The sequence below is a fragment of the Vidua chalybeata genome, chromosome 14, assembly GCF_026979565.1.
Source record: "Vidua chalybeata isolate OUT-0048 chromosome 14, bVidCha1 merged haplotype, whole genome shotgun sequence".
Lineage (NCBI taxonomy): Eukaryota > Metazoa > Chordata > Aves > Passeriformes > Viduidae > Vidua > Vidua chalybeata.
This window is the reverse complement of record NC_071543.1, coordinates 9,847,455-9,871,862: the sequence shown is the minus strand read 5'-3', so window position 1 is coordinate 9,871,862 and position 24,408 is coordinate 9,847,455. Positions and strand designations below refer to the sequence as shown.

The 24,408-nt window shown below is 38.7% G+C and overlaps 1 protein-coding gene across 1 annotated transcript in view; it reads right to left on the bottom strand.

The window, feature by feature from the left end:
* The window catches only part of TENM1 (teneurin transmembrane protein 1), a 304,289-nt gene that overhangs the window by 50,903 nt on the left and 228,978 nt on the right, over nucleotides 1-24,408 (bottom strand). The window contains exons 16-22 of the mRNA XM_053955867.1: nucleotides 21,395-21,514; nucleotides 19,348-19,609; nucleotides 16,530-16,797; nucleotides 12,298-12,441; nucleotides 7,442-7,691; nucleotides 6,562-6,582; nucleotides 2,931-3,163 (exon numbers count right to left, since the gene is read on the bottom strand). Coding sequence (XP_053811842.1) covers nucleotides 2,931-3,163; nucleotides 6,562-6,582; nucleotides 7,442-7,691; nucleotides 12,298-12,441; nucleotides 16,530-16,797; nucleotides 19,348-19,609; nucleotides 21,395-21,514 — 1,298 coding nt within the window. The remainder of the gene's footprint in view (nucleotides 1-2,930; nucleotides 3,164-6,561; nucleotides 6,583-7,441; nucleotides 7,692-12,297; nucleotides 12,442-16,529; nucleotides 16,798-19,347; nucleotides 19,610-21,394; nucleotides 21,515-24,408) is intronic.

Genomic DNA, 24,408 nt, shown 5'->3' with positions numbered 1-24,408 from the left:
ATTTTATGTCCCAACCTTGTATCATTTCACATTCTACTTAAGTACTTGGTCATCTATTACATGACTCATTAGTCTGAGATCTCTACAGAATTAAAGAAAGTTGCAGTAAAAATAATATATTGAAGTTCAAATTTCAACTACATCAGCCATGCATGTTTAAAAGCATCTTTCAAAGTCAGCCCAACATACGATAGTGCAAGATTAATATTCACTAAGCCCCATCTCCAGTCCTTCACAGAAAATCAGAAACAGACTGAACAAAGCTACATGTGTTTGCTACCTGTAAAATGAAAGTTGTGGAAGGATGAAATCAGAATTGATTAGTGTTACTTCATGATATTTTCCTGTCTGGCATTTAATTCCTGGTCACTAGGCAAAGGCAGTCTTGCCAAATAAAGATAATGAGAAATAAACACTGATGAAAGAAATAATTAAATAACAATCCAGGGCTCTCCTCAAACCTCCCTGCATGTTCAAGGAACTAAAAAAATGGGTATGAGTTTAGAAAACTTAAAGTACTTTTCAAAGCAACTTTCATCCAGAAAAGTGAGTAAGAGAGAGAATTTGAATTTCCACCTATTAACATAGCTTTGAGGATGTTACCAAACAGGATTAAGTTTCACAAGTGTTACAGAGTAGGTATTTCTTATCAATTTTGCAAATGGATAAACAGAGTCCTCTAGATAACCTTTTATGTGCAGCAGCTAGTAGCAAAAATTAGAGTCCAACTTTTAAGATATAACTAACAAGGTCAGACAACCACTAAATGGAGTCCTTTTTCACATACTATTTTTCTATCAAGTAAGGGGGAAATTTATTTTTCATTTATAATGGGAAAAGGAATACTCAGGACAAAAACAAGAAGGCAAGCAAAGTAAAAAAGCTAATAATATTCCTGTATCAGCTTAAAAAATAAATAAAAAATATTCATTGAATAATGCAAGTGATTCTATTTAATAACTTGGCAATTACTCTGTCTGGGACCTATTGTTGCACTGTAAAAATCTCAGAGGTATGAAATCAGAAAAAATTCATTTATTTCTTTGGTCAAATGCTATATAACACTGTGTGTCTGTATGTCCAAGGATTTTTAAACGTGGTTAAAATGTTTTTGTCAAAATTTCCTGCTTCCTAGAGAAAACAGTTTTCTTTATACTGTTTGAATGTAATTTCAATAGAAATACGACATCTTTTGACTTGACAAGTATTTCAAAGCAAAATAAGTGATCCAAAAGAATCTCTAAAACTACAGAGTATGGGAGGCATCTCTGTTTCTTAATAAAGATCTATGGGTACCAGGCAAACACTTCCTTCTACTTTCCAGGGTTATTCAACCTCTTCCTGTTCAGGGGAAAACAAGGACCTGTAGCTGCTACGCTGTTACAGTGCTACACTGATCACACTGCTGGTGACCACGAGCTGATGCTGCATTTTGTTAGGGCCTGCACAAAAAGGCAGGTGGCAGCCCAGACTTCCTCGAGATTAAAATAGAAACATAAAAATCAGATCACTTCAAACTGATGTTATTTAGAGGTGATGCATAATTCTAAAGCACCTGGGAGTCATTGCCTGAATTTGCCAATAGAAGAGGCATTGTCTGCTGACAATTTCTTTTTAATAATTACTGGCTGCCCAAGAACTCCTGACTCGTGTTTTTATTCCTCCTCATTTCTTTATGACTAGAATCTTCTATTAAGGAAGTAAGTATGAGTATCTTTAAAGTAAACAGTGTATCACAACATTTTCATCAACATATTTCCCCACTAAGAAAATAAGATGGAACAACTGATTGTATTGTAATTTGATATAATAAATTGTAATCAGAAATAAAACATTGATCACTTTCACAGAATCACACTTTCCTGATAAAGGATCTGAAAACCTTTGTTTTCTACTATTTTTAGAAGTGATTCATTACATTAATTAGGTGCCTGAAGATTAACATTTATTTGTACTTACCTCACACTTACCTTCTATCATTAAAGACATGTTAAAGTCACTCTATAATTACAATGTGTCTCTTGCTAAACCTTAAACCAGGATTATTTGCTTGTCTTAGAGGTATTTCTGCCTGGATATACATTCTAATTTCCTACTGATGCACAGCCTTCCTTTATTAGCTCAGGAAAAATAATCAAACCCCTTCCTTGGAGCCAGCAGTGAGCAGGGGCGGGGGAAGCACAGCACAGCCCACGCAGGGCTCTGCCTTGGGAGCTGCTGAGTACCCTTTGTTCCAGGGATTTCACTGGGAGCTGAGGGTGATCAGCTGCTTTAGAGCACCAAATCCAGAGACTTTATCACAGTTCTAGTGCACATTGCAAGGAGATTAATTGTGGCTTTGGTGGGGATTCAAGGCTTCACATGCATTTTGCCTGTGACAATACTGGATGTACTCTGACAGGGAAGGCTGCAGTAAAATGCTTATTTCATGTGCAGCAGGGGAGATGCTCATTTTTTTGCAAAATGTGTTAATAAGAAAGGACAAACTAGAGCTCCAAATAAACTCGATTTTGCTGGCTGATTTGAACAGCCCTGACTTACTGTGTATGAGTAAGCTCTGTTAACATTACAACACTCACCTGATGCATAAAATCTAAAAACTGGACTTTGAAACCATATAATTTGCTTAAGAGTTATATATAATTAAATGTTGCCACCTTGCAATTGAAAGGTAATGAAAGAGGAGTGTTGTCATGCAGGGAAGAGTAATCAGAGGATTCAAGCTGAAGCCTGCTGCCCATGCTGGTCCCTCATAAAGGACTGGTTGTACTGCAGACATGAGTAAACCCCATAAAGTAATTTGGCTTAATAGTTGGTTAAATCATTGCCACAGACACATTTACGTTCATCCAGTTGCATCTGAGTTCCTAAATAATGAAAGGAAATACAGGTGACCAACACTAAGGACCCCAGATTGAGTCTTTTCTTACCTCTTGGGCTGTTGAGAGAGGCCTCAGATGCCTTTCCACCATCCCCACAGTGACTCTGGTCGAAAGGAAGGCACTGATCACCTGTTCCTGCCACCACGTCTGCATTTTTGGCCAGATCCTTTGTTTCAGTGAGAGACTTTGCTTTGTAGACTTTTCTGGTGTTGGTATCTGATAAGTAAAGGGATTCTGACACTGGATCAACAGCCAAATAATATTTATGTGCAGGACTCGTACTAAAACAGAAGAGAAAAGCATCAAAGTCAACTTGTTTTTGTCTTTTACGTCTCTGTGGCAGCTTCACAATTGTACTGTACTTCTCTGAAGACATCAGCTCAGAGATCTGAAAAGGACCGAGGTGTGAGAGCAGCTCAAAACACCACCAGTGTCCTGCTACAGAGCCTGACCAGTGAGTTATGGGTCAGGGAGCTGGGGCAGAGACTGCTACTGGGACAGTTGGTCTGCCCATCAGTACCAAACCACTCAGAATAAAGCTAACTGGAGGGACTTCAGCTTAGTTATAATTATTACTATCAAAAGCAAGATCATTTTTCTATATCTGATACCTCCTAGTACTCTTGGCACTGAAAACAAATCTATGAGTTGCAGCAAAGTGAATCACAGGCTGTTCTCCATGGACACAAATACCCACTCTTGGTTATTTTTATCTGTTTCTAAAACTTAGGAGATATGAAGGTGTGAAATATGGTGCCTTAATTCATGCCGACTGTATTGTCAGAGCAAGGCAGAAGGCCAAGTACTGTCAGTGCAACCAGGGATGAATTAATGCACCATAATTCATGCACTGTCACTGCCTTATTGAGATTATAAAATGTTATTTTAAAAAATATTTACATATGTTAATTAAATGGTGGAGATCATAAATTCTAATCTGAAAACTGGGCTGCATTTATTATCTAGTAAGACTTAGTTTCTTTTTCAGTGCAAAGTTAATTTCCAGTTAGAAGAAATTTTTTAAGCACATGGCACATCATGCTAGTGTCCTGAGCCTGCTAAGCCTGCAGTGGGGCCTGACTAAAAACCCAGAGAGAAATTTCAATCACACACCTGGTTACTGAAATGGTGGGAGAGAGGCACAGGCAGAGAGTTTAGGTGCTCAGACAATATTTTTAGCAACTGATGTGCTCCTCTAAGGGGGAGGAGGAGATTTCTGAAAAGTGGCTGGGTTATATATGCCCAGTTAGATTAAAGAAATTATAAATTTCTCCCCCCCTTCTTATTTTTTAGGAGAGATTTTATTGATATTGATACAATTAACTAACACTTAGGATTGCTGCAACAAAGTTGTGAAGTGAGTTCCTCCTCTCTCCTAGGCCAGTTCTGTTTGTGGTGGGTTTGACAACACTCAGTGATAGTCCCAGAGCTGGGGAACAGATGTGAAATCCAGTTCTAGTAAAGACAGGGAATGAGAGGGCAGTGGTATGATGAAAGATGAGTAAGAGGATGAGCTAAAAGCAATTAATGCCAAGGTATCACCACTATAATATTTGTATGGTGAAAATATCAAGAATAAATTTTGCTGTCTGGATTGAGGTCAGGAGTGACTGGCCAGCCAAATGATGACTTTTAAATAAAAAGTTGCAAGGAGAATTCTAGATTTTAAATAAACATGTTGTTCAGTGTGCAGAAACTGCAGAGAACCAGGGGTCACTCTATATTCTCCTTGTAGACACATTTTCTGTCATCCTTGTCGTTAGATTTAATAGACCAGCTGTTAGAAAACTCGTCATGTTTATGCTTAAAGCCTTGCATACTAAAATGCTTAAAGAGTACTAGTGAAAAATGGAACACAATTTAAAAAAACTTGCTATTTTTGCAGAAGATTGTAATCAGATATAAATCTGAGTTGATTTAAATTAGCCTTTTAAAAACCATATGAAGTAGACTAAGATTTAAAATTGATCTTTTCAGTAGTATTCTGTACTAAATTTTACTCTGTATTTTTCTTGAAGTTTCGTTTCCATTTTTACCAGTTAAACAGCTTTGCTGTAGCTTATTGAAATCATGATGACAAGAAAAACAAAGGGGCTAAGGTATTTGTGAACAGTCAAAAATAAGATCAGTGGCATTTTCTGTTTACTGGTTGCGCAATTCTCCCTTTTTACACAGTATTGTCTTTTTTACATGGTAAAAAGAACTCTTTTAGAGGCTAAAAGTTGTGTAGAGGACTGGATTTTGAAGCCTTTTCCTGCCTGGACTGTCAGGAGCCATCTTTTACCTGCTGCTTCTACATGTTTCTTTGAGCATTCTATAAATTTCCACCACGACTATGACCTTTACAGCCTCAAGAGAATGGCACACAGTGGGATTATTGAGTATTCCCCTATCACCTCAGACACTATGTTAACTTCAAGCGATTTCCTTGTATTTTCTACAAAACTCACTTGGACAGAATAGTGACAGAGACATTATTGTAGTTAATAGGGCTGGGGTACTTGAATATTGTCATAATTAATTAAGGTTGAAGCTCATCTCAAGAAACTAGTACTAGTGAACAGGTATTAAAAAGAAAAAATCTACTTTACGAAAGAAACTTCTAAATGTAAAAGCTGATTTATGTTTTTAATGCATTATAGAGAAATTTAGTTTACAAACACACCAGTCAGTTTAAAGCAAGTGGAAACAACCCTTCAGTTAAAAAATGGAACCTTGTACTTACCAACTAGGAATTAATCTTCCTTTTTAAGTTTTAATTGTAAAATATATGAAATGTGACATAATCTGGTAAATAATTTACAGTATTCAATAGCAGTCCTGTGGCTAAAGTGAGCAATTCCAACCAACACTCTCACACCGTAAACAGCTCAGTCCACACTCTGCTCCCTACCATGCCATGAAGTTACTGTCTTGTATTGTACTAGTGCTGGTTTATTTATCTCATTTAAGTACTGGAATGCTAAGAAGTTTATTTCTAAGGAGGCAGAGTGCCTTGCTGTTTCTTTCTAGCATGCAACATCACTTCTGCAGCTGGATTGTTGGAACCAACTCCCTCACCGTCTGTCGCAGAAGCTGAATGTGCAATGTTCACCCCTTTAAAGAAATCCCAGAATTGCAATGCTAAAATGCCAGCTGGAAAGGGGGAGAGCCACTTGTTTTGTCTTTAGCTGGAGCAACAAGGACTGAGCTTTGACACAGCATCTTCAGTTCTGGGCTCTGCCGTGCACTCTGGAACTGGCAGGTTTTAAAGCTCATGGTACCCCAGAACCTCTGAAGCACAGTCTATTAAAGTACAGTGTGTTTCTGTAGCCTTTTAAACTATTTTTTTAGTAGCTAGAACTCCTGCTTCCTTGGATGGCTATATCTGTGATCAGTTAAACACCATGTGAAACGGGTATGACAGCTATGAAATGTACTCTCAATGTTCAGTTTTAAACCTGTCCAACTCTTCTTGGTGATCAGGAAACTGATTTTTAGAGGGAGACTTTACTGCTTTAACAAGAACAAATCAAACTTTCTGAACTATAAATAAAGGTGAATTAGATTAACATTTGTATTTTTTATCATTTCTATTTATTGAATTCAGAATGTTTCTCTATATCCAGACTTTTACAGGACTTTTGTAAGACTGTCTCCTCGAACGTGGCCCACACACCAGTTATTACATTTTACTTACCTGTGCCTTGTGTCTCTATTCCTGGAAAGGCAGATCAGGTTTAAAAGGAAAGAAAAAGACAAGAAATGTTAGTCCTTGACTGAACTATGTTCTTTGCTTGACTGCTCACAGACCTGTATCCCACTAACAAAATACTGTTTATCCTCTTGGTATTTCTTTCTCTCAAACTGTTTCCTTTGCACTGCCCATGTATTGCCAAGTTAATTCTGAACAATCAGCACACAGAATCATTACCAGCAATGTTAGCTAGGTGGATGTTAAATAAGAGAAATTTCATGCGTTAATGTCCAAAATATTTCCCGCCTTCCCCTGTGTCCCTCAAAGGGAATGGGAAGCTGGGGTGATAATTACAGGGTAATTAAGGGTAGCCCAGGCTCAGCCTCTGGCAGTCTGTGATGCCAGGTTTGCTCCTGTCTGCTTAAACTGAGCCCCATCCTCTGCTCATGAAGAACAGTGCATTAATTGTAAACATGGTAAGTCTATAGGCCCAGAGCTGTGACTTGACACGATACTCTGCATGTTTGCTGCGGAATTATGCAGCTTTTTTCAAAAATATGCATCATGGTATATTTTAACTATTGGAGAAAATGTATGGAAAACCTCACATGAAGAAAAATCAGCTTTATTACTGCTGCATTTTGCAGAAATTCATTATGCAAGACCTATTCTACAGGCCACTTAAAACATTCTTTTTAACTAACGACTACAAGTAAGTGTAAATTTTCTGATAAGTTGGTTTGATAGTTGATGACACACATGGCCACAAAGCCACATGACTATTTGTCAAGTCCCAAGGAATAAAAGCTCACCCTAGTTTTCACAGGCATATCACAGCCAGGATTATGCACACTGATCAAGGAAAGCCAATTATTTTTTTTACCTTAATTCTAATATGCCAATGGAATTTCCAGAGGGGAAGATCCGTCTGACATAATTGAAATCCCCAATATAGACACTTCCATCAGGCCCAGAAGCCAGTGCAACTGGGGCAAAGAGTTTGCTGTTGAGGGCAAGCCCATTGCAGTTGGAGCAAGAGACACTCCTCTGGTGTCCATTGCCCATCACAGTGGAGATGACTGGAGGCTGCTGGGAAATGAACATGTTTTCCCCATTTCCTTTGTGCACAATTCCTAAAGGGAGGGGAGGGAAGAAAACAGAGAGAAAATAAGCAAATGTATGGCATTTAAACTATTCTGTGGTTTTGGATTACAAAATCCTCTAGAAAACCAGATGACCAAAACAGCAACAAACATCTGATATTTTAAAGACTGTCACAGGGTTCCACTAATCTTTTCCAATTTTGTTCATCCCAAGCTTCACTGTCACCATTTTGTTCAGCAGTGGCTAGTGGCTATTTTAGAACCAACATCAGGAGGAAAACTCATGGTTGGTTAATGCTCTAACAAATTGACTGCTAATTGCAGTGCTATCTGATTTCTTGGGGATTACTGCTTTAAAATTCATTTTCTTCATAAATTTTTATTAGGTAGCAGAGGAATTTCTTAGGCAGTTTGAATATTTAATTAAAGGAGATTAATAGCATGACCACTATGCATTTTTCACAAAAGAGCACTGAGTGGCAGTACAAAATCAATATTTAAATTCAACTGTGAGTCCTTCATGGTATATGAAAATGGTACCAAGTGCAGCAAAGCCAGGTTAAGAGTCAAGGAGCAACTGTGAGGCACCAGTGAATGTCTTCCCAGCAATATCCTACCTTCTGCCATAAAGGCTAGAACAGTTCATTCTAGCACTGCTCTGCAGCATACACTGTTCAAAGTCTTCCCAATTGCTAGGTTGGTGATACCAGAACTAGTACAAAGATGTATTTTCTCAAGCTGACAGCTATAGTGTTTAAGTAACAATGTGGTAATATATTTAAGAATTATCTTTGAAATGACATGTTATTGCAAGAATTTGGCTACTGCAATCAGAAGATAGGTACTCTTTTAGATCCTAGTCCAAAATTTCTTATTTCCCTTGAAAGGCCCAGTACTTCATCAGAAAATTGGCACTATTAAAGAACAAACACAAGGGAATTTACTGTCTGGTGGACTCATGCTGGGAAATGAGAATATTCTAGACACTGCTGGAAGTACATGGTGAGACATGTCTTGAGTTTTCCCAAAGTACAGCAAATGTATTTATGTATTGTCTCTATCAACTTCTATTTAAACTCTTTTCAGGTAAATCTGAAGATAAAATTCACCTTGGAAATTACTGAATGTTACCACAGCTATTTTGAAGGGAATTATATTAAAAAAAAAAAATCTATGAACAATAGAGGACAGAATGCACAGATTTGTTTGAAAGATGGCTTAAAAAAAAAAGCATCCTAGAAATATGCCAGTAAAATAAATGGCAATATTCTCTCTTATGCCGTGGATAAAAAGACTGTGAAATGAAGATGCTGTCCTTTGTCTGAAATTACAATGTTAAGGTAATCTTTCAACATCCTTACAAATGCCAGTAAATAATTAGGGCTCTGGAGAATATGTTTTACTGTCAATAAATTTAAGTGTGTGCTTAATATCAGGCTTTCAAGCTGCTGCTTTAATTTCAGTCGATGTTCTGTTGCACTGGGCTTGAAACTACCTTAAAGCATAAAGTCCCTCTAAAACTACTCCTCCTTGCCTCAGATAAATAAAATTGGAATCAGTGCACTTGCCCATCAGAAAAAAAATTAATTCAAATAACACCCTGAAAAATTGGTTAATATCCCATTCATTTGTATTCATGAGATACAGGTGTCTTTAAAATACCTCAATGTAGGAACTAATATTTATGGTATCTGTTTTCTTCTTGATTATGAGAAATGCCCTGATGATCTTCCAAAACTGTCAAAAACCTCTGTACCAGAAAACATGAAACTCTAATCATGTCACAAATTAGAAGTGATCAAACCTCCAAACTGGTGAGGAAACGAAAGTGGGGAAAAAAGCAGTGGAGTATAGCTGAGAACAGGATGTGATCCTTTGTTAACCTAACAGCCAGACTGATGCAAAATTGCATACATTTAAAAAAACTGAGTTTCCAATGACAGCCACATTGGGACAATATTTGTTATTTCACATCAATTCTGCTGGAATTGGGCATCATTTTTTTTTCTTTCTTTTTGTAAATCCTTACATCTGGCAGTAGAACAGTTTTCCCTTGCTAAGGTTTCTGCATGTCAATACATGTACCTCCACATTACTATGAATTGCAAGTCTGTAAAATTGCATCTATTTCTTGTTACTCAGTTTATTTTGTAACTTCTCTAAAATGAGCAACCTTCATGGGAGGGAAAGAAGAATATCTACCCTCTGAGCTCTGAGCAGGAATGTTGTGCACAGTAGCAGACCTGCTGGGCGACCAGGCTTAATGGCTGAAGTTAGATATAAGCTCTTCAGGACTAGTAAATCAAGCAAAGTGCTTCTAGTTTTAGTTTGAAAATAAAATTGCAATTTGCAGTAGAGAACGTTATATTCCAATTATGTTTCTGTAGTTAATCCAGTGGCAGTGTTTCAAAATCATAAAAGTTTCATCCTTCTAAAAAGAGCAGTTCTTCATACATACAGAGGAGATGCTTTAATTAGAAAGTGAAAAATCTTAATATATTCATACTCAAGCAGGCTACTCAATGCTTTTCATATCCATCATGGTGGCATGGAGATAAGTCTAAAATACATAATTCTAGTTTGAATCATATTCTTGTCCTTATTTAAAGCCCATTTTATATATCTGAAATGGAAGTGCAGTTCACTTGTTTCTAGGTAAGACCAGAAGCACACTTGTTATTTTTATCCTTTTGGTTACCACAGTTCATTATTTCATTTTGTTGCTTTAATATGAACCTACAGGCTGCTCTGGTAGGTGTGCACCAGCTTTGTTATAGTAATTGTTTTTCTGCCCTTAGCTGCTTTTCAATTTGTTGTACACGAGCCAGGTGTGGGTGCTCAAAGCCTGTAATAGTCCTGAGGAACCTCTGACACGCCCCTGAGCCTGGGCTTTGCCACCTGACTGCAGATGGTCTGACGTGCAAACTGCAAACAGAAGAGACCCTGGATTTCAAGTCAGATGTCCTTATACCCTCTCCTTCCCTCCTGTGTCTCTGCAGGTGATGGGTAAAGATGTTTGGCAGCTTTCCCTGACTTCAGCCTTGATGGTGTCCAGCACAGCGGGAACACGCGAGGAAGAGGAGCAGCTCTTGAAGGAAGCTGCACATTCCCCATCCATGGAGTGGGCACAGCCCAGCTGATCTGAGAGGAGGTGGCTTGGGGCTGACAGCTCAGTGCTCTCGAGCATTCTCAGCCACACAGCTGAGATGGGGACAGGAAGCAATTAGTCACCACACTCCTTGTGCTCAGGAGAGCACTGGCTTAGCCCAGCTTGGGTTATAATTGTATACTTTTCAAAATCTCAGAACATGTTAGTGCCTATGGGGTGAATTGTAGCAGTAACCACTGCAGTTATCAGATAGTCATATAAATTAGAGTTACTGCCAGCAATTTAGTCTTGAAATTAAACTATGCAAGTGGTAAATTGGCACTAAGGAGCAGACTATGGGACTCACAGTTGGGGGCTCAGCTGACTGAGGTCAGATTTCTCTTTGTTAAATGTCAATAGCTGGCATTTAAAAGAGACAATCTATACAAACCAATAAGACAGGGAATGAAAGAACTGCTGTTTAAAATGTCAAACTATTTTAAATCAAAACAGAAATCCAGATAATTTACAAACTAAATCTGACCTTTTGTATTTGGAATATTTATGCTGTAGCTGTGCATTCAGCAACAGAACTTGTAAAACTTGAGAGCCATACATCTGTGCATGCATCTTCATCAACAGTAATTTGCAGATGGAAATAGATTTTATTGGACTGACTCTCAGCTGGAGCAAATTGAGAGAACTTTTCTGAATCCAATACTCTGTTGACTTATATGTGCTAAAATACGACCTCAAGTTTCTCTTCTGGACAATGAGATACCAGTTTATTGGCAAAACTATATATAGTTCCCATAATTTATCTACAAGTATTGTTTTAATAGTATAGTCGCACTAGTTCCTGATCATAGATGGTCATAGAGGAAAAGAAACCTCCCCAGGTGTAAAATAAAAGCAATGGGAAAAAATATTCAAGCCTCCATGCTTGAAGAATATGTCTGTGGGTTAATGTTATGACACAAAAAGCATTTACAGGGTTTTTTTTACTAACGCTTTGAAATGTGTTGGATTGCTTGTACTGAGGAGTGACTTACTGTGCTTCTCCACAGACTGGGCAGCCACAAAAACTGCACAGTGGAGTGGCAGCGTGGGTTTGGAAGTGCTGCTCTGTGATCAAGCAGACTTTGTCTGCCTGGGGCTGTGTTGCTACAAACTGGCGGCAGTCACAGGATGAATTAAGGGTGTAGACGCTTCACTGGGAATATAACACACTACAGACTGACCTGAAATGTGGCACTTCTATACCAGCTGTGTGAGAATGAACCCAAATTAGTTTGCCCTTTTCCCATCTGAACAACCACAATGTGTTAGCAATCGCAAGAGTCAGAGGTATTAATGTCTAAACCCTGGGAGCCAGAACATTCAAAATATCCTTTCAGATGGCATTTACAGTTCAGCTCTCAATACATGAGGGTGCACATTCAAAGAGGATTACACATTAGGAAGTGTAACACTTAAAACCTGAACAATTAATTCCTTTAAAATTTGTATTCTCCTTCTGTGTAGGCAGTTAATAAAGGAGGGACTTACCACTTTGTGGATTTAGTACATGGTGTTTGTTTATAGACCAGCCACCCAGATTTGAAGCATCCATTTCAAAGCCTTGAAGGATTACTGTTCTCTTCTCCCACAGAATAAAATCAGGACATGTTTCATATTCATATCCCACCGACACTGCAAACAAATAATTAAAAATCTCTCAGTCTACCTTTTTCTCTGTGAACTGCTAGGCAATTTTTCATTCCAGGTTTTGATATTAATCTGTCAAGTAATGATGCCACTAATTTTCCTCTGCCTCATGCTATTGTATGGTATTTTTTTGAAAAAAGGGTTTTAAGAGATTATTATGTTATTACAGCTATGGTTACTACTGCTTCAAAGCAGAAAATAGTCTGTGATATCAGTTATGGATTTCATAAGATTATAAATCTCCTCCAATGACTCCTGACTTGTTTACTGCATTTCTGCTAATTACCTGAATAACAGCTTAAATAGAAAAGAATCCATGCTAAAACAAATTGGTTTTAATTTGTTTGATGACTGTAAAAATTATAGTTAGGCAGAAATAGATTGACAAGCTGAACATTTCTAGAATTACACATTTATCTTACAGGCTTGCATATTTCCAAAATACCTGATGAAAAATCTTGAATTTCCCTAAGGATGGTGGGTCTTGGGAACTCAAATTGATTAAAACCCTTTTCCTTTAGTTTCCATAAAACAAATCAAAACAAAACTTCAAAATTTCTGATATCTCTAACATACCAACCTTTCAAAAAAATTATTTATCTCCAACTTCACTAGATTTCAGTGAAACTCATTCATAAAGGAAGAATATTTTTTTGACACCAAATTCCATAATTTTACCTAGGGAATATTGAAATAGTTCAACTTTTCCAAAATAAAAATGTTTAAAAAAAGATTTTAAGATACAAAATTAAAAAAAAATTAAACATTTTTAATAGTTTCTTTCCACTTTTTTCTACGTAATGCTTTAGGTATATTTTACTTAAACCATAGATAGTTTTAATACCGCCTAAATTTCATTACTGTATGCAATCAAAATATTTTGACCAGCTCCAACAGGGAACATTTCTGTTTGTAAGATAAATGTTTTATGGCAAACTAAAAGCTGTGCTTTACAGTAACAGCTCTAGAGCTCCTTCACCATTTTAGCAAGAACCTATTTGTGCAGCTGAACTCTGACTTGTAAAAATCACATTTCCTTAAGTACTGTAAATATTGTGCATTTCAAACATTACAGGTTTCAGTTTGAGGGTCCAGCAGCCACTTTATCCAATTCTTCTGTTACAGGAGCTCTTACAACCAACACCAGCAGAGCTTCTGGGCACCTCCCTGAGCTGAGAGCCCAAGAAAGGGCAGGGAACTTCCAGAACAGCCACATCCTGTGCTGGGATGAGTCTGAAGGGTTCAGTAAGGAGCACACTGAGGTGTTAATGCAGAGAGATAAAGGGCAGATTTGTCCTAGGAAGAAACCTCACATTTGCCACCTACACGTTAACATCTTTCCTCCAGTCATGTGCCTAACACATTCAATCCTGGGTCAGCTGTGTGTGCCCTTTAACACAGCCCCTCAGCTGTTATTCAGAGCAAAGAACGCTGCTTTGTCATCTCAGTTGTTACTCTGAGAAAATGGCCTCTTGTGAGGAGCTTGTGGGGACTGGACACATGCCAGCAAACATTTCTCCAAGTTTAAACAGAAGCATTTGCATGTGGAAATATGCTCAGAAAGTCTTGTTTTCTGTAACTGGTTATGTGATCAGTGCTGTCAATAACCCTGAAGAAAAATATAGATGTTTATAGTATTTAGAAAACCAAAAGCAGATGGTTATAATCCTGAGTTCTAGGACTTCAACCTGCTCTAATTTAATTTAATTAAAATGAAAACTGAACAGAATGCATTATTAAATATTGGTAATATACTGGCAGAAGAAATTATTTTGACAAAAATTCATATAATGGATGCAGATAAAGGTCCCTTAATAACTACTGTGTGTCAAATTAAATAAAGCTTTATTGGAATCTAACAAAGCATGCGAGTAATGCTCTTAAAATATCAAGATTTTTGCTCCTATTTTGAAAGAAGCATAATTAACCTAACTTTAAGGAAAAGGAAAAAAAAACCAATTAAATAACTTAATAGTTGTTACCCAGCACTATTGTGTAAGCTTTATTCATATTTAAACACATGAAGCTCATCTACTCCTAATTTGGGAAAATAACTACAGTATCACTTCATGACATGCTATGTATTTGAATTAAAATGTTTTAAAGTCCAAATATGTACTGAATCATTGGAGGGCTCTTAGATGGTGCAGTGGGAGCAGTGTAGTCAACTGCTCCCTCTCAGACATGAGACAGTGCCAGCCTCTGGACACAGGGCACACATAGTGGTGCTGAGGAACGCCCCAGGTGGCACCTGTGACCCACCTGGTCCTGCCTGATCACCCATGGGAGTGCCGAAGGGCAGGCTGGAATATTGTTTTATTTCTGGATTTGCACAAATATGTGCCAACAACTCACTTGATACCTTCCCTCGCTGCAAAAACAAACAGAACTGGTATCAGCAACGGGACAAGGCTGGATCTGCCCCCTCACAGGGTCTCTTGTAGCTCTGAGAAGGGCACTGCTGCTCCTTGCCACACACCACACCTGGGATGTTCAGAACCTTGGTGCCAGCGCCAGCACCGGACTGACCCCAGGAAAAAGTTGTCCACCCATCTGCAGATGTGAGCCAGAAGTGAAAGATCAGTTTCACATGGGAGAGATGATGCAGAAGTTCTGGAGATCTTACACCCCCAAGGTTGGAGTTTGGACTCCTTTAGGCCAATGCAGCGTGTGAGGTACGCTGGAATGAGAAGACCTGAGCTTCTGCATGAGCATTCATAACAGATCAGGAAACTAATGAAGCCAAAAATGTATCACTTATTCCTTGGTTGCTTCAGTTTTCAGCTGAATTTGTTCCTGATCTGGCTCATTTCATGATCAAATGAATGTGAGTGGTGGCCCATGGGTAAGGAGAGAACGTGGGAATGTCCCTGCAGGCAGCAGCTCGTGTTGTGCGTGGTCAAGGAGACAGCAGGACCACAGCTCTGGGAAAAGCTTCGTCTGACCTTTCCATTGCATATTGCATTATGTAATCATACTCCACAGCTTGGTCTCATAACCCATCATGGACATCCCTGTCTATGCTTGCATCATTCTCAGGAAAAGGCTATAATGCTCCTTTTCCCCATTGCCCCCCACAGAGCTGCCTCCAGACCACCTGTCTGGGAGCACACAGTAACGCTGTCACACACCCAGAGGCCCTGGGAGCTGCAGAGCCTGGCTGGCATCTTTTGCCTCTGCACAGGCCACTCTGCCTGCATGGACAGCACAACAGATTCTGAAGGAAGCTCCTGGCTGCCCCTCAGAACAGCATTTTCACATGTGGAATGAAGCATATTCCTTGTGAGGGTGCATGGCTCTGCTACTCTTGCCTGACAGCCTGATCTGCCAGTGCTGCTGCTTATTATTGCCCTAAAAAAAAGCAAACAGAACTGCTACCAGAGTGAATGGGGTTGATTCACAATACGAAGCTTTGCTTGTAAAGTAAGTAATTCTAATACAAAGCATCTATTAGTCCATTAAACAGCATGGCATCAAATTAACTTAAAAAAACAGAAAGCCCTTAAAAAAACAAATCATGAAATTAATGAAAAAAAATGCTGGCTAAATAAAATGTGTTTGCACAGACAGCACTTTTGTAGCAATTCTCAGAATAGCCTGGGCTGCTTGCCTATGAAACATGATGATTTTTGGATGAGCATCTTTAAGCAACAAATCAATTAGTTTTAACTATTGGGGACATGAAATGTAGTAAGAAAAGATGCCCAAAAGTTAGAATTTTGCAAACCCTAAGCGGAAATGACATTTTAAATGTCACAGCCAAAAAATGACAGAAACAATGACACACCGAAGGTCATATTCAGAGTAACATTCAAAAGCAGAGACAGCTGAATTTAATGCCATTAGTACATAACCATTCTCTGAGGGAAAAGGGAGTTTTCAAATTGATTAAATTAGAAAGATGACATTGGAAGAACAAGAAAATAAATGTTCTTGGGAAATCATACAAGTCACTTCAGTGACTTTAGCTAAAAAGGCATTTGATTTTAAAAGAATGTAGGAATTTATCTGCCATATTTTCCTGGCTTGATGTATGCGAGTGCTTCTGCTTACATCAAGGTGATTCTACATACCCATTGCCTCAGCCAGACCAGAAACCTTCTGTCCATATATATCTGTCTTATTCCAGGCAAACGTGTACACCAAATTGGCTGCAGCAGGAAACCATTTCTGAAGCAGACGACCTTCTACAGCAACTATCAGATGGACTTTTGCCATTCCAGAAGGGATGGTTGTGTGTGTCAAAATAATGCGCAGCAAAGTTTTATACCCCGGCGTCCGACTACTGAGATAACTGAGCTTCACAAAACTTGAAGGAATTGCGATTTCCTCTTGGACCACCTTGGAAAAAAAACATCATTATATCTATAGCCAAGAAAAATGTAAAACTGTAATAGTAAGAGTAGCTAATTATTTTATGTTTCACAATTATGATGTAAACACAGGAGCACTGAAACAACTGGGTTCATTTCAGCAATGCAATAGTCAGGCACACGACAAAATGTCCAACATCAGACACTGTGTGGTCAACTTACTGGATGGCAGGCTGTCTGTTTGATAAAGAGCCTCTTCCTGTGATGCTTTACTCTTATCTACACTGGGGAGCAAATACTGCATCTGTGCACATATTCTTACATACAAGCTGTACAGCTTTACTTTTTCTTTATTACTTGGTTTACTTAGTAAGTGCTCTTAACTGGAATACAGTTTTTTTTTTTTTAAATATACACACACCTTCTATCATATACATTATGATGTTAAGATACATCTTGCTTTGGAGACAATAACTTTAACATGGAGAGTGTTAAGAAAGGCAACAACCCTTCCTGCTGAACCATCTGTGCAGTCAGGCCAAGCTCCAGCAAGAAGGGGCACAGCATATGAAGGAGCAGCATTAGGAACCTAGCAAGCTAACTGGGGACACACAGCAGTGAGGATGAAACAGCCTGAGCATCAGAGTCATCTCGCTCACAGGTAAGTCCCCAGGGAGTGCAAACAAACTCAAATCCCAGGGCCCTGCTGTCAGTGCTGCTGTCTGAACCACCTGGATTAAAGCCAGCTTGGATATGTCCACTGCGGGGTGGTTTCAATTCCCACTGCAATGGAGATGGGCCCTCAGCAACTAGAAGGACTGCAAAGGCTCTGAGCTTGTTAGGTGAAAAGAGAAATTTGGCCTTGACCTTTTGAATGATATGGGCTTTGGAGCTACAAAAAGGGATTTAGCTCCTGAGAGAAAAGAGCTGTTCTGGGACAGACTGTGAGGAAGAACAGGCAAGAGATGAGAACAGCTTCTTGGAGGATGCTACCACAGTCACTCAAAAGCCACCTGAAAACTAGACTGTGGTTAACAAGGTTAACGATGTTAGTGCATTTCTGTACTAATGAATCAACCATGAATCAACCATCATGCTTGGAAAAAGACACACTGTTTTGTTTGTATTTTCCAGTTTTAAATTTGCCTTATTTAACAATAGATTACTTAACTTTCAACCAATTTTATTTACACACTGCAACAGTATCACTGTCACAGCATTGCTGCAGTACAGCTGGAGGCCTGCCAGCACTTGTCATTTCAACATATGAAATGTAGTGTTGCCAGGGAAATCCTGCTCCCTTATTGTTCCTGGTTTGCAGTGTTCCCCTTCTTTCCTGCTGACATCCCAGCTGCCCTCTCTGTCATACATCTGACATTCCTTTTCATTTTTTTAATAGAAAAGTAGGAAAAATATTCATACATTAATACATGCTAATGTATCTCTGTCTCCTATTATTCTCAGTTAATTTTTGCTCAATTCCCAGAACCATACAACGAAACTCAACACTCTAAGAAACCTCCAATGGGAAAAAAAAAAAAAAAAAGGAAATAACTGGGGAAGGGTTTCTGAGTAGACTGCATCTTTGAGTACCCCACTGTTCAAAGAAGACCAAGGCATACCTCATGTGGAGCACTGTGACCCAGTTTTTCCTTACTGGTGTGCAGCAGTTATTCTTAATTTATGTTCATTAGTTTCACTTAGTACATTCTGTGAAGCAATGCTATGACCATCAACTGGATGAAGCATGATAATAGTTATGAAGTGTTTAAACATAATTCAGTTCAAGCAGAGGTGTCTCACATGTAGAATAAAGTAGCAACACTTTTATGAGGATATGGGTACCCCTCAAGGTATATTCCAGGCTTGCTTGGTGAAATTAAAAGAGAACCCAGAAGAGGTCATATCCTTTAAAAACTAACTGCTCAACAACATACTAAAGGGCATTAATTAAGGGCATTAATATGACCTGAGCTGTGTTTTGTTGTGTGCTCAACTCTCACATCGTCTTTTAAGTCCCATGTAAAACAACAGTTAATTACAAGGTTAATTAGAAATTACTTTTAACACTTAAGGGAGTGTCAAGAAAAAATACATTGAAATTAAAAAAGAAGTCCTAAGGATCATATTAAAATTGCTCTCTCTACCTTGGTAATAAGCAATCAACGTAATAAAGCCCAAGAATCTGACATAAAGCTGTGTGTGAATGGATGAAACGCCCCTAGGAATGTTCAAAGCATCTCACACTGATGTTTGGGAAGTTGTACTGTTCATCTGCAAGTAGGAATGGTTTTGTGCATCACTACCAACAAATCAGGATTTCAATAATAATTCATGTTAGCATTTCCCCCTTTCTTCTACTTGAAGGTAAGAAATAAAGCACTTTTAAATATTAAAAAGTAAAGAAAGAATAAAGACAACAGAATCTTGTTAAACAGTGCCAAATAGATATGCATTGGTGGTATTCTGCCAAGTGAATGACATTACAGCAGTTACTTGCTCACTGTCTTTGAAGATTGTCTAAACCTGGTTCTGCAACAATTTAGAAGTCTTTTTAATTTAGAAGCCTTTTCATTACCTGAAGTTCTGGAATAACAGTTCCTCTTTCAGGACAGGACCCTCCAAATGCTGTCAAGGGGGAAGGGAGTACAATTGGATTGGGACTGATAAAACTACTGATGTCACATGATGGTGTGTCCGACTCTGTTCTTTGCATCACGACTTTGTCTACAATGATAAATCTATTCCAAGGCAACCAAAGTGTTCTTTTTTCAGATATGAAAGGAGATCTGTCAAAAACTAGAGTGACAGAGATTCCTCCAACAGCCACAAGGTCAAAACTGGAAAAGAGAAAACAAATATTTGTTTCTTTTTGTTTTTTTCCATCACATTACCACACCTTTCAATGCATCACAAACAAAAACTTTATGTTCGTTATTATAGCTCTTAATTTAATATGCGAAATCATTCAAGTGTACATTCCTTGTACACCTTGATATCCACAAGGAAGCTTTACCTCTGTGTGCTTTCTCCCTGTATGCATCAACACCAAGGCACAGAATTTCACTGTTACTTGGCCTCTCTCCCCTCTATTTATCAGCTACCATCAATACTAATGAGCCATCTGTAACAGAAGTGTCAACCCAGTTGCTCTGGTTTATATGAAAAGACATTCCTATCCCAGAAAAAGGATGCCACTCATCATCTATGCAGGAAGAGCATGCAGAATAAGGCTTAAAGCCTGTTAGGCCTTAGCTCTATTAACATAACCCTTTCCCTTCTTCTAAAAGCAGCAGGAGGAAAAGGTTGAGTACACTGAGCATATGACCTCCCTGCACAGGATATGAATTTTTTGGGAAAGATGGTGATTAATTGCACTGAGAACTGACTCAGCTCTTGAACACAAAGAGGGTGATCCTCTGGGAGCTAACTGTGAAGAATCTTTGGCACATCTGGGCTGCAAAACAGTGGGACATAGAAGGTATGATGTACAGTCTCAATTTCCAGAGTTTCTGACATCCACAGTCAGGAAACACAAGGTAATATGGAAATAGCTACTTCACTCTCTGTATTACTGAATGCATCTATTATGGAGGTTTTTGATGGTAACAAACTGTGATAAGAAGTCAGACTTAATTATGCATATCTCATCACATTTCCCAAATGACACCGATTACATTCACAGCAAAATACAGGTAGCATATTTTAATGCAACAACTTTATCCAGGCTAGCATAAGGAGGAAATGATAATTACCAACTTTCACTAGTGTGATTTGAAAGTCAATAAACTAAGGTGAAATAAATATGCACGCTCCTTACTTTTATAAATTGGGAAAGCCAAACAACAACAACAACAAAAAAAAAAAACAAAAAAAAACCAAAAAAAACCAAAAACTGTGGAAACAGTGACAAATTGCACCACTTCTTCCCTGCTAGAAGACAGCTTCAGATTTCTTGTAATTCACAATCCAGCCAAGGAAGATGAAGTCTTAAACAGCCCTTAAGAGCTTAATTGAAGTTCAGGAGCAAGTCATGACCCTATTGCAAATGGATGGCCAGCCCTGGAGTGTAATATAGAATATATTGAAACCTCACCTGCTTTGAGAAATGAACTCAGTCCTGTGAGGGTGGGGAAGAAGGGGAAGCCAGGGCTGGTTATGGAACAGCAATTTAACCATCTGTCTTTGGAAAGAGTCTGTTCCCACTTTTCCTTGTGTGCCTCAGGTGATGAACTAAAGGATTTGACTTCATTGACACCTCAATAAACTACTTGGATGATTCGCACTTAACAACAAAAAAAATTGCAGGAAGACTGGATATTTCCTGGAAAACCTGACTCGTGAAAATATTCCAATGTCAAGAAGACCTGGCACATTTTGACTCCAGGAGTTTGAATGTCACTGTAATTTTGTTGCAGTTCAGGTTTTTTTCTTCTCTTTCTTCTTTGGTCCCTTCACTACAGAGAGCTCCAATCAACTGTGCTCTCAGAGCAGGCGGCCAGATGTCGTCCTCAAGCCACACTGAACTGTGATGTCTATGAAAATTTTGTACATGAATAGAAGTTGGCAGATGGCCTTAACTACACAAACCTAAACCAGTGGAGGATAATACATGAAAGCCTGACCTTCCATCCTGTCGACTGATGGTGTATCCATACTCATTGTGGTGCAGGAAACTGACGTTCACTCCAACCAAAGGTGTTCCATCGATTGCTACAACCTGGCCTCGGATGACACACGCCCGTCTGTAACAAGAAGAGTAGAAGACAACATGTTACAAACACGAGGAGGATGAGAAGGGCATTGATTTCAGAAACTGGGCTGGGTTTTGGTTCCAGACAGACAGAACCACCCTGATATCAGAGTGACTGTTGATTTTTGGAAGAGAAATCATATAAGCCCAAAAGATTGATTTGAAAAAGCATTCTCCCATAAGGATGACACACAGACTCTCCCATGAACTGTTGGTCTAGAGAATATATTTCTGTTTCCTCACATACTTTAGGGTACTATTTGTTCTGCCACTGAACGGCACTGCAAAGGTTTCACTGATAGTGTGATTTAGCTTGCTGCAGCTCTAGGGAGTGATGGTTTGTGAAAGGAGAGAATGAAACCTCATTCTCTGCTGCTAGGTATAGGCAGGTATAGGGCATTGCTGCCTATTAGAAAAAAGCTGAACTAATGTGATCAGGCAGCAGTGAGACACATGGGCTTCAGTGAACTTCAGAAAGTTATATAGGTAAATTCACAGGGTGCCTAATCAAGTGTAACATATATTTTTCTCAATCCCCCATTACATGTGATGCTCTTCTAAATTCCCTCTGGGATGCATCAGACTTGCACCCACTTTCCACTTTATCCTCACATTCCAGTGAAGAGGTTGGAACATGGCAGCACAGCAGAAGACATCAAAGTCAATGGACAGGAAAGTGAACTCATTACTAAGTGTGTCTAATCGGAGGCTAAGAGGATCACAGAATCATAGAAAATGAGAGCTGAAAGGAAATACAAGACTTTATCTTGTCCATTCCTTTGCCTCGGGTTAGATCAACTATGCCTACATCAGTCCAGACAGATGCTTGTCTAACTTTATAAGCTCACCAAGTTACCCATTCCAATGCCTCTGTATATGAGTGCTCTACTCATGGCAAGTTCTTCCTGCTGTCCAATTTGAACCCCTACTGCTGTCCTTTCAGACCACTGCTTTCACCTTAGTCACAGAAATGGTGAAGAAATTACTCTTTTTCTTAGCTTTAGCCTCTTACCTATCTGAATAAAGAAACATACAGTAATCAGGTCTCCTAAGGATGAGAAAAGTAAGATGTAAAATATCCTTATGATGTAGATTAGGACTTAGTGGGATTTTCTAAGTGCTTACACAGCTACATTCCACTGAAATTCCTCCCAGTATTTTTGCTCCAGGCTGTCAGCTACACCACACCTCCACTGGCTGAACCAACCCAGATCTTGGAAACTCATGAAACTACTGCAGCTTTTTCCTGGAACTGCGGTTTGAGATCATAATGAAGTGAACAGTGTATGCAGAAGTCTTTTGGTAGCATTAAGACATTTAGGCTCAAAGCCCATACAATACTTATGAAGTTAACTGGCATTAATTACTCAATATAAATGACAAGTATAAATTTAGGCAGTTATGTTTCTTTCTCAATTTGAAAATTTGTGGCAAACCTCAACAGACATCCACTGCACAGTGAATGTGTGATCTAAAGGAAAAAATTTAATAGCTCCTCAGACAACAGTTATTTAGGAGTCTACATATGAATTTAAAAAATATACCTAGAGAGATTAATTGATCCAATGATCCATGATCCAATGAAATCATATGCAGAAACTGGAGAACATAAATTTCTGAAAATTTTGACATGCTTCTTAAGATCCCATTCTCCCAAGCCACTAACAGGACACTGATTTATCACCATGATATCATCAAACCCATCTGGCTATGACTTGAGGAAACACAACTGGTAAAAATTAACCTCTTTGCCAGTACACCATTCACCACAGTTGCTAATAGGAATTCCATGCTCCCAGGCCACGAAAAGATGCTGATAAATCCTAGAGGAATGGGAGATGCTGCATTACTGCCAATATGCAAAACAAGAGTTCTGATTTATCACCTATTCTGTTTTCTACAGTAAGGAAAGTGGTTGTGGCCCTATTTGTAGCCCAAAATCTGCTGCTCCACTGAAGCAACTGAGCTCCTGTTTGTTTCAACAGACTCACAAGAGTCACTCAAGAGAACAGCCAGGTCAAATTACTCTTTGATTTCTTAGAGCAGAAAATACATGTTTATATTATTTTCCCATATTTCTAACTCAACAAATGTGCATTTTCTTTTTTAATACCTTTATTAGTGCACTCCATATATTTACAACACACTTAGGTGTGAGAGTGAGACCCCTGGGAGTAATCATTATTCAGTGCATTATTCTTGCACTCCTGTTTGTTCATTCCACACAGACCTGTCTTCTGACACTACTCCGTCCTCGTATTTTATCAAGCACACAGATTTGTATGATAAAAGCTCATCAAAATCTCCATTATTTCATCCATGTTCTTTCTTTCCTTTACTCATTCACTTTACTTCCCATTATTCATAAATAATATTAAGAGACTTATCTTTCAACATTCTCCTTTTTTATTCATCATATTTTACAAGCCACTCATATTTACAGTATGTGATAAAGACACATAAACCTCATTATTCTACATTTATCTGTACTGGATTGTCTTTCTAATCTCTTAGATTTTAAATGTCCTAAGCCTGCCTCTGTGCTCCTACATTTATCCTCATTATTTAAGGTCTCTTTATGACCTACTCTAAGTTGAAGAGTCTTCTCTGGCCTCTTTTTGAATTACCAGAACCTACTAAATCTTTGACTAAGCATTGGATCAGAATTAGCTTTAATTCTGGCATTTACTGCAGCTATGAAAACATTTTTCAGTTACTTCACGACCAGCACGAGTCTCCAAGGCTCCTTACCAAGGAGGTAACCAAGAGCCCCAGCCTGCAGCCAGCTCCCCTTGTTTCCCAGTGCCCTGGCAGCTCACAGAGCACATCCCACATCCCCAGGCATGCTGGCATGCAGGTTCCCTGCAGTTCTGCTGCTCAAAGAAC